Source organism: Capra hircus, chromosome 28 (assembly GCF_001704415.2).
Source record: "Capra hircus breed San Clemente chromosome 28, ASM170441v1, whole genome shotgun sequence".
NCBI lineage: Eukaryota > Metazoa > Chordata > Mammalia > Artiodactyla > Bovidae > Capra > Capra hircus.
In genome coordinates, this window is record NC_030835.1 from 43,941,119 (window position 1) to 43,960,547 (window position 19,429).

The following is a 19,429-nucleotide window of genomic DNA, read 5'->3' on the forward strand; positions in this document are numbered from 1 at the left end:
TTAAGACCATTATAAGCGAGGGAGGGTGAAGGAACGCACAAGTCCAACTCAGACATACTGCGGTTCAGTCCCAGTTCACTGCAACAAAGCAAAACTCACAGTAAAATGAGCGACACAAATATTTTGGTTTCCCAGTACATATAAAGTTATGTTTATCTTTCAGTCTAGTCAGTGTGCAACAGCATTATGTCTAAAAAATGCATACCCTTTAATTAAAAGTATTTTATTGGTATAAAAACTTAACCATCCACTGACCTTCCAGCAAGTCACAGGGTCAGAATCTTTTGCCACAGTAACATCAAAGATCACTGGTCACTGTAACAAGTATAGTAATAATGCAAAACTCTAAAATATTTTGAGAATTACCAAAACATGTCCCAGAAACAAGAGGTATGCAAATGTTACTGGAAAAATGATGCCAATAGACTTGCTCAATGGAGCATTGCCACAAGCCTTCAATTTGTTAAAAAAAAAAAAAAAAGTCTCTGTGAAGCACAATAAAGCAAGGTTTGCCCATAAGAGAAGGTAAGGGTTTTACACTAGTAAAACAATGACACAAGCGACTGCAGTATGTACCTATGATGTAATACCTGGCGCAACCACTAATAACGCTATGCAAAGAGACATACTCAAAAGCACTATAGGTAATTCAAAAAGAATTCTAAAAAATGTTCACATAAACCCAGTAAGACTAGAAAAAGAAAAGAGAAAAATGAAAAATCGAGCAGAAATCAAAAATATAAAATGGCAAAAATAAATTCTAATAGACCAATAATTAGATTAAATATAAACTACATAAATATACCAATTAAAAGACAAAGATTGACAGAAAAGATGAAAAAAAAAAAGCCCAACTATCAGCTGCCTACAAAAAACTCACTTAAATTTTGATGTTCAGGCAGATTGAAAGTAAAAGGATGAAAAAAGCTCTATCATGCAAATATTAATCAAAGTAAATCATTATCATTATCAGATACAACAATCTTCAGAGCAAAGAAAACGACCAAAGACAGAAATGGTCACAGTAACAATAAAAGTGAAAATCCACCAATAAGACATAGGAAACTTCAACGTGTGCACCATAAAACAGCTACAAAACACATCAAACCAAAACTAAAAAGAGAAATAGACAAGCCCAAAATTATGGCAGGACATCAACACCTTTCTCTCAATATTGACAGAAAAACTAGACGGAAAATAGCAAAGACAGAGAAGAATTCAGCACAGCAAACCACTAGGATGGAGCAGGCCACGTTCTTTCCAAGGGCCCGCGTATCAAGATAGACCACACCTTGGGCCATAAAACAAATCTCAGCAAATTTAAAAGAACTAAAATCATGTAGAATGTGTTCTCCAAACACAAGGAATCAAAATAGAAATTTGTAATATATATACAATAAGAAAATCTCCATTCATTGGAAGGATTGATGCTGAAGCTGAAGCTCCAATACTTTGGTTACCTGATTCGAAGAGACAACTCATTAGAAAAGACCCTGATGCTGGGAAAGATTGAAGGCAGGAGGAGAAAGGGATGACAGAGGAGGAGATGGCTGGATGGCATCACCGACTCAAAGGACAAGAGTTTGAGCAAGCTACAGGAGATAGTAAATGACAGGAAAGCCTAGCGTGCTGCAGTCCATGGGGTCACAAAGAGTTGGACATGACTGAGTGACTGAACAACAAAGAAAATCTCCAAATACTTGGATACTAACCAATCTACGTCTGCATAAACCATGATTTAAAGAGGAGGTCTCCTGGGAAATTGAAAAATGCACTGAACCAAAAGGAAATGAAACTGCAACCCATCGAGAGTTGTGAATTACAACTAGAGCAGTGCTGAAAGGAAAATTCAGAACACTGAATCATATATCAGAAAAGAGGAGGAGTCTCAGTCAATTATCTAGGCACCCATCCTGAAGAACCTGGAAAGAGAAGAGCAAAATAAATGGAAAGCAAGCAGAGGAAAGAAAGAAAGAGCAGACATCAGGGAAACAAAAGACAAAGAAAATCCATAAACTACAGCTGGTTCCTTGAAAAGGTCAATAAAATTGACAAACGTCTAGCGTAACTGATGAGTTCAAGGTCTGGAAGTTGATCAAGGAAAAAGAAGGTCCTTGAGATGGTCTCAGCACACAACCACCTTTGTTTTGGTAGCGCTTTGACAGGGTGCATGGGAGGGAAACCCCTCACCACAGGAGGCCTTCCTACTGTCTCCAAAGGGGGAACAGGGCCTAGAAACTCCCAGGCATCCGGCATCGCACCCCAGGGAACTCAGTGTCCACGTCATGTTGCTCAGCAGCCGGGGTGGCAGCACCTGCGGGAGCTCTGTCTCAGCCCCAGTTTCTTTAAGCAAAGATGAATAGATGAGTGTGTGGCTTCATAGGGTATTCAAAGCAGGCAGCCTCTGAATGGCTAAAAACATGCATATTGGGGCTAAATTTAAAGTAACTGAGTGTATAAATAAAAGGTTGTTGCTCAGCCATGAAAGACGCTGGGATTCTTGGCCTCTAGAGGACAGGAATCAATCCCAGGCCAGTGACGAGCCTTGATCACTCAGCACTTCTGTGTAATAAAAGTTTTATTAAAGTATAAAAGAGATAGAGAAAACTTCTGACATAGACATCAGAAGGGGGCAGAAAGAGTGCCCCCTGCTAGCCTTTAGCAGTACATTATATACCTATCAGCAAGCTGTTAATTAGAGAGAGGAGATGTCTCAAAACTCAGAGCGGCAGCGGGCCCCTCACCTACAACATGCGTTTTGAGATAACACTGGCACCAGGTGAGTCATCCTGGGCCATTAAAGGGTTGACATGAATCTTGAAGAAAGGCAGGTTTCCAGGTAAATATAGAGTTTCATTAACATAGATTAGGAGACCAGTGTATGAGTGAAGCATACTGGTTTGTTGAGCCCTTATTGGTTCTGAGTCTTAAGCAGAAACTTACAGTTCTTAAGCAGAACCTGAAGACAGAATCTAGGGTAAATACACCGGGTGTCATGGCAACACAGAATTTTAAAAGAAACCTCCTTTTAATTTTGTACAGAGAAGGAAAAAAATCTGACACGTGTAGTTTGTTTCCTCCTGCCGCTTAAAAGAGAAATTTAAAAAATGTCTAACACTTGCAGCCCATTTCCTCTGTTTGGAGACCCCTGGCCTTCTTGCCTGTTACCCTTTCATTAAGAACAGAGTTTGGTGCCAGCAGGCTTCGAACTAACGTCTCGGCTGGTTATGAAGAAGAAAACCACAGAGGGACCAATACGCAGGGCTATTTTAACTCATTTATGTAACAAAGACTGACAACGACAGCAACAAGAAAGAGAGGGCACACATGGCCGATTTCAGGACACAGCACTAGGCCCAGCAGGGCAACGGAGGAGTCACAGTGCGCACTTGCATTTGTCAACAACAGTAACACATGGAACAGACCAATTCTTTGAAAACAAAAAGCACTACAACTCACCAACGTAAAATAAATAATTTAAATAGTGATATAACTATTAAGGAAACAGAATTTGTAATTTTAAAACAAATGAATGTTCAGGCCAGGATGGTTTTACTAGAGAATCCTATAAACATTCAGAAAAGAATCAACACCAACTCAGACATAAATGGTTGCAATATTTTCTTAGAAATAAGAAATAAAAGCAAACATAAATGGGACCTAATCAGCTAAAAAGCTTTGGTACAGTAAAAGAAATCATTAACAGAATGAAAAAACAACCTATCCACTGCAAATATTTGCAAATAATGAGACCAACAAGGGATTGACGAAGAGCTCATCCAACTCAATATACAGAAAATGAACAATCCACCTGAAAAATGGGCAGAAGACCTAAATAAACATTTCTCTGCAGAAGACTAACAGATGGCCAACAGGCACAGGCAAAGATGCCCAGCATCAATGATCATCAGGAAAATGCAAATCGGAACCACAATGAAGTACCACCTCAGGCTGGTCAGAATGGCCACCATCAAAAAATCTACAGAGAGCAATGCTGGAGAGGGTTGAGGAAATCCTCCTCTACTGCTGGTGGGAATGTAAATTGGTGCAGCCACTACGGAGAAGAGTTCCTTAAAAAACTAAAAATAAGTTGCCATATGATCCGGGTATACCACTCCTGAGTGTATATCCAGAAAGACAAAAAAGCTCTAATTTGAAAAGATACACCCCAATATTCATGAAGCATCAAGTACAATCAATATCTTATAATGGCCCAGAAAGGAAAATAATCTGCAAAAAGTATGTAAATGAATCACTTTGCTAGATGCCTGAAACTAACACAACATTGTAAATGAACTATAATTCAATAATTAATTAATTAAAAAAATCAAACCCAGTTAGAAAATGGGCATGCACCATGAACAGGCATTTCACTTAAAAGAATATACAAATGACAGATAAGAATGTGAAGATATGCTTAAGATCATTAACCAATAATCAGGGAAATGTAAATAAAGCCATCATGACGTGTCGCTACACATCTATCAGGAAAGGCTAAAATAAAAAAGTAACGACAGCAACAAAAGCTGACCAGGATGCACAGAAACTAGATCACTCACACACTGCTGGAAGAAATATAACATGGAACAGTGAATTTAGAAAACAACTTGACAGTTTCTCAAAAACACTAAACACGCAACCACCAGATGACTCAGCAACTGAACTTCCAGGCATTTACCCAGAAAAATGAAGACTTATGTTCACACAAAACCCTGTACATGAATGTCTATAGTAGCTTCATTTGTAACAGCAAGAAACTGAAAAGAGCCCAGATGTTCTTCAACAGGTGACTGGTTAAACAAATTATACATGCAGATCAAGAAACACTACTCAGCAATAAAGAGGAGTGAACCATTGATACTGCAATAAGCGGGATGGATCTCCAGAGAATTATGCTGCGTGAAAATGCCAATCCCCAAAGATTCTACACTGCATGATTCTATTTACAGAACAGTCTTGAAACAGACGAAAAATTAGTAGTTGCCAGGGGACAGGGAGAAAGAGTATTCAGGGGCACAGGAGAGATACTTCTGCTGATAGAAGCGATCTATATCAGCAGTTATGGCAATATCAACATTCTAGTTACCTTAGACAGTTTTGCAAGGGGGATGGGGAAATTTTCTATTTTTCTTAAACCTGGCTATGAATCTATAAAGATTTCAAAAGGACAATGACTCTGTAAGTTTACTCTGCACATCCCAAACTGAAAGGATTACTTAAGGATGGGCTTCATAGAAGTCCTACCTAGTGGGAGGGGAGCAGGTGAGATGCGAGGTATGTGCCCTGTTGTTTCCAGTCTGGGTGTTTGGGTGATGCAAACACAACCAAGGACCACAATGGGCAACCACTCATTCCCTGTAGGTGACAAAAATCCAACTTAGGAAGAGTTTCTACTAAGTTCTTCCTGTGGACGACGGGATGTGAATTTCACAGCCTCTCCCAGAGATGAGTGCCTTCCTGTACAAACGGTCTCCCCTTGGAGCATGAGGTTGGATGGCTTATCACAGCAGCAAATCTCTTAACACACCAGGTACATAGCCATAGATTTAGTAGAAAATGTGCTGGTTTTACTGATATTTGTTTTTACGATCTGTGGGATATTTTTCTCTTTGCTTGAAGTTGGATGACATACACATTGCATGTCACGTATGTTTTACATGTCAAGTGCACAGTGCCTAATAGCTACAAAAAGGCTTACCAGGAGCAGAAAACTAGCCATGTTACAGAGTAATTAATGGAGGGGTGCAAGATACATTGTTAGGTTGCATATGATAACTAAGTGTGAACTAAATAGTTTTGTCCACTTGAGTGGGATTGATGTTGCTTTATTACAGTGGATGTTACTTTGCTCAAAATTACAAAGAAATTTTCTGCATACAACTTATGGTCATTACATTCACCTGATGAGGGTTTCCTCAGAATGAGTTAAGCTGTAGGGTTGGGGAAAGACCATATTCTAGAACAGAAGATCTAAAATAGATCTATGCTACTAACGCACTTTTTTTTGGGCGGGGGGACATATCGCATGGCATGCAGGATATCTTAGTTCCCTGCAGTTGAAGCTCAGAGTTTTAACCACTGAACTGCCAGGGAAGTCCATGTATTTTTAACTTTGCATGATAAATGTTGAATGAAATGACAAGAAAGGTATTGAGTAATTAGAAATCAGTCTTGGGCAAAAGACAGTCATTGAGGAACACAGGCGAATTCACATCAGGAAAAAAATGGCCTCCACTGAAACAGCTAACACAAAGCCAGGGGATTAACTCCAGGGTGAAATCTCATTTGGAATGTACTGACTCATTTTTACACTCATTTCAAGCAACCTCCAATTTCCTGGAGCACGGGAGGTTGGCAGCACATGCTACAGTATGGCTGTGGCCACAGGGACAATGACAGCCAGTGACAGGGAACTGGGCCAAGAAGGGGTGCTAAGAGCCCCGCACATCCACCAGCTGGGCCCCAGCCTCCAGAGACAGCCCCGCACATCCACCAGCTGGGCCCAGGCCTCCAGAGACAGCCCCGCACATCCACCAGCTAGGCCCCAGCCTCCAGAGACAGCCCCGCACATCCACCAGCTGGGCCCCAGCCTCCAGAGACAGCCCCGCACATCCACCAGCTGGCCCCCAGCCTCCAGAGACAGCCCCGCACATCCACCAGCTGGCCCCCAGCCTTCACAGAAGCACCGCACATCCACCAGCTGGGCCCCAGCCTCCAGAGACAGCCCCGCACATCCACCAGCTGGCCCCCAGCCTCCAGAGACAGCCCCGCACATCCACCAGCTGGGCCCCAGCCTCCAGAGACAGCCCCGCACATCCACCAGCTGGGCCCCAGCCTCCAGAGACAGCACCGCACATCCACCAGCTGGCCCCCAGCCTCCAGAGACAGCCCCGCACATCCACCAGCTGGCCCCCAGCCTTCACAGAAGCACCGCACATCCACCAGCTGGGCCCCAGCCTCCAGAGACAGCCCCGCACATCCACCAGCTGGGCCCCAGCCTTCACAGAAGCACCGCACATCCACCAGCGGGGCCCCAGCCTTCACAGAAGCACCGCACATCCACCAGCTGGCCCCCAGTCTCCAGAGACAGCCCCACACATCCACCAGCTGGCCCCCAGCCTCCAGAGACAGCCCCGCACATCCACCAGCTGGCCCCCAGCCTCCAGAGACAGCCCCGCACATCCACCAGCTGGGCCCCAGCCTCCAGAGACAGCCCCGCACATCCACCAGCTGGGCCCCAGCCTTCACAGAAGCACCGCACATCCACCAGCTGGGCCCCAGCCTTCACAGAAGCACCGCACATCCACCAGCTGGGCCCCAGCCTTCACAGAAGCACCGCACATCCACCAGCTGGGCCCCAGCCTCCAGAGACAGCCCCGCACACCCACCAGCTGGCCCCCAGCCTCCAGAGACAGCACCGCACATCCACCAGCTGGCCCCCAGCCTTCACAGAAGCACCGCACATCTACCAGCTGGCCCCCAGCCTCCAGAGACAGCACCGCACATCCACCAGCTGGCCCCCAGCCTCCAGAGACAGCACCGCACATCCACCAGCGGGGCCCCAGCCTTCACAGAAGCACCGCACATCCACCAGCTGGGCCCCAGCCTCCAGAGACAGCACCGCACATCCACCAGCTGGCCCCCAGCCTCCAGAGACAGCACCGCACATCCACCAGCTGGCCCCCAGCCTTCACAGAAGCACCGCACATCCACCAGCTGGCCCCCAGCCTCCAGAGACAGCCCCGCACATCCACCAGCTGGGCCCCAGCCTCCAGAGACAGCACCGCACATCCACCAGCTTGCCCCCAGCCTCCAGAGACAGCCCCGCACATCCACCAGCTGGGCCCCAGCCTTCACAGAAGCACCGCACATCCACCAGCTGGCCCCCAGCCTCCAGAGACAGCACCGCACATCCACCAGCTGGCCCCCAGCCTTCACAGAAGCACCGCACATCCACCAGCTGGCCCCCAGTCTCCAGAGACAGCACCACACATCCACCAGCTGGCCCCAGCCTCCAGAGACAGCACCACACATCCACCAGCTGGCCCCAGCCTCCAGAGACAGCACCGCACATCCACCAGCTGGCCCCCAGCCTTCACAGAAGCACCGCACATCCAACAGCTGGCCTCCAGCCTTCAGAGACAGCACCGCACATCCACCAGCTGGCCCCAGCCTCCAGAGACAGCCCCGCACATCCACCAGCTGGCCCCCAGCCTCCAGAGACAGCCCCGCACATCCACCAGCTGGGCCCCAGCCTTCACAGAAGCACCGCACATCCACCAGCTGGCCCCCCGCCTTCAGAGACAGCCTCACACATCCACCAGCTGGCCCCCAGCCTTCAGAGACAGTCCCACACATCCACCAGCTGGCCCCCAGCCTTCAGAGACAGTCCCACACATCCACCTGCTGGCCCCCAGCCTCCAGAGATAGTCATGCTGGGTAGACCAGATGCCCTCTGCCTTCCCAGTTTCTCCCACAAGCACTGGTTCTGCTTTTAAGGTTCCCAAAGATCTGAAAGGAAGCACAGGTGGAAGATGGCCTTGACTGCAGGATTCGCTCCATGTATTTCCCTTCCTGGGATGGTGGGGTCACCTGAGAATGGTTTCTGGCCTCTGACACCAACAAGTGAGATGAGAAAGCCTGAAGAGCCGGAGAAGGCATCCCTGTTGCAGACGCAGATTCACAACCTACACCCGTGACCCCGGAGGAGACCTGGGGAGGCAGGGCCTGTGAGGGCCGAATGGGAAGGGAAGCTCAGGAGGGTCGGCTGTGAAATGCCCAGGGTCCGACCCCAAGGGGAGCCAGGTCACCGGGGGTGGAGGCTGCGGAGGCCGCAGCAGAACCAGGGAAGTGAGAGGATGCAGATAAACATCACGAGCAGCTCTGAGCAAAAGCTTAGGTAGGATGGAAAGTAAAGCCGGGGCAGTGAGAGGAGGGGGTAGTGTGGACGCCAGCAGACAGAAGTGACCACAAGAACAGCGGATGACTAGTGACGCCCCTCCCTGAGACTTGGGAGATGAGGTCTGCGCAGAAGGCAGGGCTGAGTCTCAGCCAGGGACACAGGCAGCAGGAACAGGGCTGAGGTGAGGCGTGGAGGGAGACAGACACAGGTGGAGAAAGGGCAGGAGAGCAGGGCGGCTCCTCAGTGCGGCCCCTTTCTCCTCCGGTCATCTAGCGTAGGGGAGCTTGGGGCTTAAGGAGAGCACAGGGAAGGTGCAAAACAACCGATGCAGAGGAAAAGCAAGAGGGCCAGGAGAGGGGGAGGGTGGCCAGGCACCAGCGAGCTCCCTGCCAGAGGCAAAGGCCACCCATCTACAGGATCTCAAAGGGAGAAGAGCTCCATCCACAGGGCAGCAGGTGGGGCAGGCGGTGGAGAGCCAGGCCGGGGTCCCAGGGGGAGGGCAGCTGAGGAGCAGACGGGGAAGGGCAGGGTTGCGGGCGGCACAGCTGGAGACAGAGCCGCTCACCTCCTGAACAGAAGGGGCCGGAGGGGCACGGGACACCGGCCAGTGGGCAGCTGGGGATGCAAGAGGCAAAAGCCTGGAAGTAGGGGCAGAAGAGAAGCTTGGAAGGGGACTGGCGATGACATCAAGAAATCGAGAAGCCAAAGCTGTTGAGTGACTCCTGCGTGGGGACCCTGCGGCTGCCCGGGGTGGGCAAGGAGCTGGGGTGGAAAGCAGGACCTCAGGATAGGGGACCTTGGTGGGCGGGTGAAGGAACAGCCGCAAGGACCCCGGGGAAGAGCAACGGGGAGGAGCTAGGAAGGCACGGAACATCACACCGCACGTTCTGCAAACAAAGCTCTGGTTTACTGGGTGGCAGGAATCGAGCAGCAGAACCCCTGGCAGAGCGCTGGCTGAGGCAAGGTGGCCACACAGTGAGCTGCAGGCGGCAGGGACACACACACACACAGACACACACACACACAGACACACACACACACACAGACACAGACACACACAGACACAGAGTGCACGTCCAAGGCACAGGCCCCCAGCGCTGCTCAGGGCAGAGGGCGGGCTCTGAACCGTGTGGACAAGCTTGTGTGGATCTGACCCACTGCAGGTCTGAGGTGTGCACCCAGGTTCTTCAGCAGGTGAGTAAGCCCAACCAGCAACCCAGCATCAAGACCACAAGTTTGTAGGTGATTTCTACTTGATGTAATAGTATTTTTTGAAAAAAAGAAAAGAAATTATTCTCCTGAAGTAGAAAATGACCCAGAAAAGCAAGCTAGTGGCTGGCGAAGTAGATAGAAATGAAGAGAACTAAACAAAAAGCAACTATCTTTAACCAGGAAACAAGTTAGGATCCTTTAAGGAGCAAAATGTTAAATCTGATTGAGGTATTTGAAAGGAAAAAATCATTTAAAGAAATAAAGGCAAGTTGTTTGTCAAAAAGTTTTAGAGAACTCTCCAACTAGGGTAATAAAAGGGGAAAAGCTGAACTGTTATTTTTGTATTTGAGGATTCACACAGACAGTGTGTTTTTCTAAACCACAAGTTTGAAGCAAGCATTGAGTAGTATCTGCAACTTTAGAGATTACACACATCTATGAAAGCACCCCTCCCAAATGGGAGAGGTTTTCAGCATTAGCACCTACTTCCCAATTCTGTCTTAAGAGTTAGATTTTGACTCGTATCAAATATCCAATGTTTGTGGAGAACACGCCCCTAGAGCTGTGCGATCCAGGGGGTCACCAGTGATCAAAGAGTATAAGGAGGAGACAGATTTCTGTATGGGAAAGAAAAATAGAGTAAGACCGTGACTACCTTTGAGAATGAGTTCAAATGCCAGCCCCGCTGCCCTCAGCTCTGGGACCCTGAGCAGGCACCTGGCCTCCTAGTGTCCTCACCTGTAAGTGGGTCGCAGTGTTTACCTTACTCTGTCCTGATGAAGACAGAAAGTACTTTGTGTAGATTATTCTAATTCCACCCTTTATCTAGAGATTAAGATTATCATTCAGGCTGACATACCCATGGCTTCCCTAAAATAAGGAAAGATTTCCTAGCATAAGGGAAACAGAGTAACAGGCCAACACCAGAAGAATCTTATTCAATGAAATTGACCTGCAAGGTGCTTAGTCACATGACTGCTAGAAATGACACTGTTCTTGGGAAAATTTACTTTATTACTAAATAATGCATATAAGAAGAAATACAGAGAGGGTCAGTTTTAACTTATAATGCTTTTTATAGTTGTGAATATTTATTGAACTTGTTTACCTAAAAACAAACTGTAATATTAATTTTACCAATAAAGTTTTATTGACGTTTAGACTAGGAAGGTCTCTGCATTTTAATATTAAAAAGACAATCCAAAATAAAGACTTCATTCTTATAAAGGTATGTGACAGGTATACTAACCTAGTTTACTTATGTATTTATGACAGAACTCCTCATGGTGCTAATTAAAGGAAAGTGAGGAAATCCAGTACTCTTGTCTGGAAAATCCCATGGACGGAGGAGCCTGATAGGCTGCAGTCCATGGGGTCACAGAGAGTCAGACAGGACTGAGTGACTTCACTTTCACTCTTCACTTTCATGCATTGGAGAAGGAAATGGCAACCCACTCCAGTGTTCTTGCCTGGAGAATTCCAGGGATGGCGGAGCCTGGTGGGCTGCCATCTATGGGGTCGCACAGAGTCGGACACGACTGAAGCGACTTAGCAGCAGCAGCAACGATGGTCACCAAATAACTGACTTTCATTTCCCCTCCAAAGTACTGTCATGGTCAAGGTGGTTCTGAAGGTGAATGTTAGTCTTCAAAATACCAAATACTTCTATCAGATTCACAAAGACAGTAAAAACTAAGATTAAATGAAAGTATATTGTGTCTGCAAAATAAGAAAAATTTCACTCTTCTTACGACGATCAGGGATTCTGACCTGTACACACCTGTGGCGGGGCCCATGCCCTTTCCACAGCTCTGCTGCAGCCTCCACACCAGAGAAGAGACACCTAAGTTTGCCATCTACTTCGCAAGATTACTAACTGGAACAAATTAAGTTCAAATTGAACTGCAGCTGACATTTTTTTGGGAGACTAGGAGGTGCTACTGCTGTAGATGTCTGTCTAACATTCAGGCTCCTCTGTCTGTGGAATTTTCCAGGCCAGAATACTGGGGTGGGTTGTCATCTCCTAACTCAGGGGATCTTCCCAACCCAGGGAGCGAACCTGCATCTCCTTTGTTTCCTGCACTGGCAAGAAGATTCTTTACCACTGAGCCCCCTGGGAAGCCAGAAACACAGGCTTAAGACAATCATAGCCAGACATTACCTGCCTGTAACTGGTCCAGGGCAGGCACTTGACCTAACGGCCCAATGACATAGGAAGGAAGGACTTTATTTCATAAACATGGGAAAGCACTCCTCTTTCCTGTGGATGTAAATAAGGAAGGGTACTCAGATTACAAACAGTAGCCGTTTATGACTCAGGAAATGAGGGAAGAGATAACAGGGTCAGAGGAGAGAGATGCTAAGAATTTAGGTCCCCGCTAACATGACTGTGCTTCTCAATCAAGCGGCCCTGAAACCTCATCTATAGCTATTTGCAAAAACACATTTTTATATCATCCATGCCACCTGCAGTTGGAAACCTACTTGATAAAATGACCAAAAGAGCTAACTATTTATATCTATTGAACGGAAATTTTCTTCTAAGCATAATTAAAAGAAAAATTGTTTTTAATTTTTGGTCATGTAGAGTCAATTTATAAACAGAAGGTAGTTAAATGAACATGGATATAAAACCAGGGGAGTACATTTAACAAATACATATTTAATAACTACCAGCTGCCAGGTATTTTAATATTTGGTGAGCACAGATTCAGGTCACCTGGTGTCTGTGCATTCAGTGGGGAGAGGTCTGCCGGGGTGCCCCAGGCGCCAAGGCAGGGCACCAGGCTCCCTGACGTGCCTGAAGGCCACAGCAAGGCCTGCCTCTGGGCTCTGTAGCTCCAGGCCGCCAGCTGCCCTCCAGCTGTCCTGTTCTCTCCACGCTCAACTGAGCAGGGCCACGTGCTGCCACCCAAGAAGCACCCTCAGCTCCAAGCACTGGGAGCTGATTTCAGATATGACTGGTGGAGAGAAGTCCATTTACAAAAAGAATGCCTGGGTAACCTCTTTAGGGGATGTCTTAATTCAAGTTGCGTTTATATCACATACAGTGTAAAAAACTGGTAGCCTTCTACCATAAAAGGACCTCCCTGGTGGCTCAGATGGTAAAGTGTCTGTCTACAATGCAGGAGACCCGGGTTCAATCCCTGGGTTGGGAACATTCCCTGGAGAAGGAAATGGCAACCCACTCCAGTACTATTGCCTGGAAAATCCCATGGACAGAGGAGCCTGGTAGGCTACAGTCTATGGGGCCGCAAAGAGTCGGACACGACTGAGCGACTTCACTTTCCTTTCTACCATAAAGAAAAGAATTAAGCTAATCTTCGAATTTGCTTTTCTGTTCACCCTTGCCTTCTGTTTCATGTTCTGTAGCGGAGAGGGAAACAGACCACCTACCTTTCCTGCAGGCTGTCTAGGGACTGGTCACAGCATGAGGGACAGACAGTTATGCAAGCAATCCCCTGCCTTCAAAGAGTCTGTGGTCTGGTCTCAAAAGAGACAAGCTTTGTCACCACTGAGAGTTGACTGAATTGCAAAACAGATCTGCTAAGTCCCCAAAGGCAGCAACGAGTGTTTATTTATGAGGACGGCTGTCATAACCCATGTAAGCAAGTGAACCAGAGAAACTACCGTAATGAAGTGAGCACCTCGCACATAATAATATTGTATATTACAACAAAGAAGGGAGAGAGGCTGTGTTTTTAAGTCCTCAGTCTCTTTTCTGGAAGATTAAAAATTCATATTTAAAAACGATAAACCTCCCTCTAAAATACATCCTCTCTCAACTTCCCTGGAGTCAAGTGGTTAAGAATCCACCTGTCAATGCAGGGGACACTGGTTTGATCCTTGGTCCAGGAAGATCTCACATGCCAAGGAGCAACTAAGCCTGTGTGCCCCAACGAAGACCCAACAAAGCCAAAAAATCAAGTTAACTAATAATACTCTCATCATAAATTATTAGTACTTTGTAAATGGTGTCCTTCCCTCCATATCTAAATATTAGCCACTTTTTAAGACTTCTTAAATGCCCAAAGCCGAGCACATAAGAGAAACAGAAAGAGTTATAAGGCCAAGGTCACTGTCATCACATAAGTAGGTACCATTCTGAGCGCAGGGTTGCATCTGGCTGTGGCAGAGCAACCAAGTGTGGTTCCTCCAGGTATCACATCTGTCATCATCAGGGATTTGTTTATGGGACAAATTTCTCTCAATGCAAACTTATTTTTGTTTAGAAAGCTCAGTGGGGATTACCAAGGGAGACAATCTGTAGAGACAGAGTCCTTTGACTTGTGCGCCGTGCTGAAGTCCACTATCCTCTACATCTGTCCTTCTTGATCCAGCTCTTAAATGACAGTACCCTGCACATCACTTCAGGTTTTGATTCACAGCTAAAGAGAAGCAAAAGTATTGATCAAACACACAGAACTCAGTCCATTACCAAGATGAGACTGGCAGGGAAAGCTGTGACATCCAAAGACAAGTGTTACAGGATGCATAGGAATCAAAGGTTTTCCCTCAAACTATTTTCCCTGGCGAGTATTCTAATGGTTATTAGAAGTGGGAACAAAAATCTATTACATCAGTCTGAGCAATTTCTAGAGGATGGTTTAAGAGAAAAGGAAAAAAACAAAGAAACTTCAGCTTCCTTCTTATTCCCAAAAATATTCAGAGCAAAGATTACCTCCTAAGAAAATGGGGAAAACAAGATTCTGTGGAATAGCAATGAGTAATCAGCTGGATTTGGGACATAGGCCAGGCTACCCCTAGCCCATCCACATGGAAGAAGTAGGTAGGAAGTTGAAAACAAAGGTATTTAGCTTGAAGGACTGATGTGGCTAGAAATATTTAGGAGACTTCAGAGAAAGGCAAGTAACAGGCAAAGACTGGAGTGCCTCACAGTTCAAATGACCATGAAAAATTCTCATAAACTTTTGATTTCTCAAAGACCAATGTTTTCAAAATTCCATGGCCTGGAGGCACCACACAGAATAGTGCCCTGATAATGCAATTGTGCTCTTTAGACCAACAGCACCTGCATGGCCAGGGAGCTGGGCAGGTGCAGAAGTGAATATGCAAAACCAGAATGTGCATCTTAAACACACCAGTGGGCACGTGCAGTTGAGAACCACGGTGGTAGTATTCCCCAAATTCTGGTCTTTGTTCACCAATTTTCCATGGTGACAAAAATACAAACACTTAAAATGACAAATTCATCCACTTTAGGGAAATGTCCTTTATTCTGAGGTCACATGCTTCCTCTGTTGACATTTTTTATATGCCCTAACAAAATACAGTAATGGCAATTAAGTGATCTCCTTAACAGCAGGTTATCTCATACTTCACTGGAACCAAGGTGAATTTGAAGACGTATGTCCTGTGCCTAGAATATTCTGTTTACTCCACTTTGCCTTATCAAGACTAAATTTCTTCTTGAATCATATTTTGACTACTATGTATTGGTTTCCTGTGGCTGCTATAACAAAATTCCACAAACTGGATCGCTTATTTCGTAGTCTTCATAGTTTTAGGCTAGAAGTCCAAAGTCAAGTTGCCCGTCAGCCTCTCTGAGGACTCCAGGAAAGGGCTCCCTCCTTGCCTCTTCCTAGCTTCTGGTGGCTGCTGGCCACTCTTGGCGGTCCTGGGCTTATAGTTCTTCAAACCACATTCCTTCCTGCGTGAGTCCACATCCAAATTCCTCTCATCTTACAAGAACTCCAGTGCATGAGAGCTCACCCTAACCGGACATGACCTCATCTGAACCTAATTACACCTGTAAAGACCCTGTTTCCAAACAAGGTCACATTCACAGGGTGCCTGGGCTTAGGACCTGAACATACCTTTTGGGGGATACAATTCAACCCATAGCAGCATACAATCATACATTTTAAAAAGAAAATATCCTGATAATTCTCAAAATTATATGGTAAATACTGTAATACTTTCAAACTAAAGCACAAAATAAAAATATTAAGAGTACATTGTAATAAAGCTAGTACAGGACCAACAATTTGTGTTCTTGCTTCATAAATTGTCATGGTAGAATGCATAAATTACAGTGTGTATAGAGATTTGGCTTAGATTTTTTTCCTCATTCTCAAACTGCCCCAGCCCTTAAACCTTTTTTTTTTTTTAAAATTTCTAGCATCTTCTATACCACTTATACTTTTTAGCTCCTTTCTGAACATCAGTGCTTGATATTAATATTTGATTTGTGAGTTTTTGTCTCACAAACCTTGGCATCAGAAATCACCTAAAGCCAATCTGTGATCAGCCAATCAATCTCCTTGGGAAGTCCCAAGCCACATCAACTGGCCAGGCCTTTAAGAATGCTGTGAATCTAACGGTATTTGTGAAGCACTGTTTAGGGATAATCAGCAGGAGCTTTCAGTCAGAAACCGGTATGTTTGAGATTTCAATGTTGTATTGCAATATTACATAAAGTATTACATAAGGTATGGTTTTCATGTGCTTGGTGTTTCTGGAGCAGCAAAATGTTGAACACTAGTCACTGGAAGGTGAAACACTGCCTTAAGAAGCTAAAAGGCATGCAGACACAGCTCATGAACGTATAGTCATTAACAGTATACTGGTAAGCAACAGTTCTTCATTTTTCATCATATCCCTGGCAAACTACAGAGATTCCTTTTCCAGAAGAGAGAAAGTGAGCACAGAGTACTAAGGAGTTTAAAGATCAGGAAAGCATTCCTTTACCACCTACCTAACAGGCAAACGTCTGAAAGGAGGGAAACTGTTTTCCATCTGGGAAACAATGCTATGCAAACCTACCAATGATAAGTGAAGGTGATAGCTTGGTTTGGGGTGACTTTTATTTTGGGTTAGCACTGTGAAGTGCCACACTGCTCTTGCTAAAACTAAATTTCTATGTGTTTCACTTAATTTCTTCTATTAGAGGGAAGGACTACAATTAGTGAGTAAAAACTAAAAACATATTTGGAAGCCACCATGAAATAAGAGGAATAAAGGTCAAAGCCTGATGAACAGAATTTGATCAGTTGACCTGTGATGCTCGATGAGCTCTGTCTGAAATGGAGACACCATGTTTTATCAAGGTTATCATTTCATACAAAATATGGTGTCTCCACTTCAGAGAAAATGGCAACCCACTCCAGAATTCTTGCCTGGAGAATCCCATGGACAGAGGAGCCTGGCAGGCTACAGTCCATTGGGTCACAAAGAGTCAGACACGACTGAAGCAATTTAGCATGCATGTTTCACATGAGACAGATGAAACATAAAAACTCCATCTTTCAGTCCTCCTCCTAACTCATAACCCCACTTGGTTTCTTACTTGACTTTCCACTGCTCCCATGTGCTCCTTCTCCAGGTCAGAGAGGAAAAAAAAAGCGTGGGGAAAGGAGCACTTGAAAAATAAAGAAAAAGCAAAAGCATAACCAACACTTGCTGGAGAAATGGATTTTTTTTTTTTTTTTTTTTTTAGGAAATCTGACTACAGTTCTCTACACAGAGGCAGACCACGTGGATGTGGCAAGTATAGTAACATTAGAAGCTCTGACAACACTGATCCTTACAAGCCAGGGGTGTGGTTTCCGACTCCCTAAACCTTCTAGGAATAGCTGTCTTGCTCCAAGTGTTACCAAGAACAAGGCACGTACCAGGCACAGGAGTGGCTGAAGGTGGAGCAAATGCCTGGGTGCTTGAGGGGCCTCAACCACAGTCCTCTTACAGGCATCCCGGATCCCTCAGGGCCTGGGCACTTGTAGACCAGTTAATGCCTCTGTGCCTCAGGTCTGAGTCACATTTCTTTTTAACATACGTTCAGAGACCATATTCCTTCAGAACTCCAGCCTGGGTTTTTTTTTTTTTTTTTTTAATATTCATTAGTATCATAAGTGGATTAACACTGTATCCCCCAATAGACTAGCTTGCCAAGACCAGAACAGTGCAGGTGGGTACCTTGCAGTGTTGGAAACCACACCAGCCCGTAAAGCTGGTCCACACCTATCTGCTGACAGAAAGTGGCAGCACGCCAGGGCACACGGAAGAAGACATGACGAATTTGACTAGAGGTAATGTTTTTGAACTCGAGCCCCTCCCTGGGGCTGTAAAATCAAAATCAGACTTAATCTAAGAATGCCCAATCTCAGAGTGACTCCAGACTAGTAAACACTAGTAAACCTTGATACAAAGCAGAGATGTACTCTATTGTTTATTTTTACCACGCAGGACAAAAACACACAGATTAGGAATTGGGAAGGCTTTCGTTTATTAAAATAAAAATGTCTGCTGGCTGCCTTCGGGTGTGAGTGCTACAGAAGAAGCAAAGATCAAGCAGAATAGGCTCTGCTTCCGAGGTGTTTATAGTCTTGCAAAGACACATTTATAAACAGCCACCACACAGCTTGAAAGGTCTCGGAAGGAAGAAATGCCTGTCCATAAGTCCTTGTAATTTGCGTGCAAAGGAAGGAATTTCAAGCAAGGAAAGGTCAAAGTGGAAGAGTCGAAGAACACACTCAACTGCAGGCGTCGTCCCAAGTCCTTCACATCCCTCGCTGGGGACAGCATCGCAGTCTCTAATGGGCTTCCCTAAACCCTGAACTAACATCAGACCAAGAAACGGAAACCCTACCGGCAAGTACGCGGAGAAGCAGCAGGCAGACCCTCGGAGAAGCAGATCACATAGCCGGGCTACCCTCGGGCGGCCGCGCCCCAGCACTGGGATCCCGGTCCCCACGCCCCCGGCCCCGGCCCGCGCCCCCCGCCCCGTACCGTAGGTCTCGGACATGGCCGTCTGCGACATCTTGGGAGCGGCTGCGCCTCTCGCGGGGCGCCGCTGCGGCTCCGCCGGGCCGGCGGCAGGGAGGCCGGGGAGTCGGCCGCGCCTCGGTGGGGAACGCGAGGGGCAGGGAGCGGAGGAGGGAGGGGCCCGCGGTCCCCACGGCAACTGCCGGCCCCCGGCTGCTGCGGCCCCGCCGGACTGCGGGCTCCGCGCAGGCGCACGGCCCCGCCCCGCTGTCCGGACGCGGAGGGGAGGGGAGGGGAGGGGAGGGGCGGCCGGGAGGGGAGGGGCGGAGACCCGGCGCTCGCTGGGGGAGCGCGCGGGGCGGCTGGGGCGGGTCCGGCCGAGGGGCGCAGCGGAGCCGGGGCGGGGCGCGCGGGGGCGGGCGGAGGGGTGCGGGCGGCCCCCGCAGTGGCTGCAAGGGTGGGGAGCCATCGGCGGCCTGCAGGCCCGGAGGTGACCGGGAGGGGCTGGGGGTGTCCGGGGCTGAGCCATCAGGGTCCGCTCCCTCACAGAGGAGGCTGAGTGCCCGCCTTGGAGAGGCAGGCCGCCCTTTG

General features: G+C 46.9%; 1 protein-coding gene across 1 annotated transcript in view; it reads right to left on the reverse strand.

Moving 5' to 3' along the window:
• The window catches only part of RAB4A (RAB4A, member RAS oncogene family), a 43,008-nt gene extending 23,923 nt beyond the window's left edge, over window positions 1–19,085 (reverse strand). The window contains exon 1 of the mRNA XM_018042533.1: window positions 18,863–19,085. Coding sequence (XP_017898022.1) covers window positions 18,863–18,893 — 31 coding nt within the window. The 5' untranslated portion in view covers window positions 18,894–19,085. The remainder of the gene's footprint in view (window positions 1–18,862) is intronic.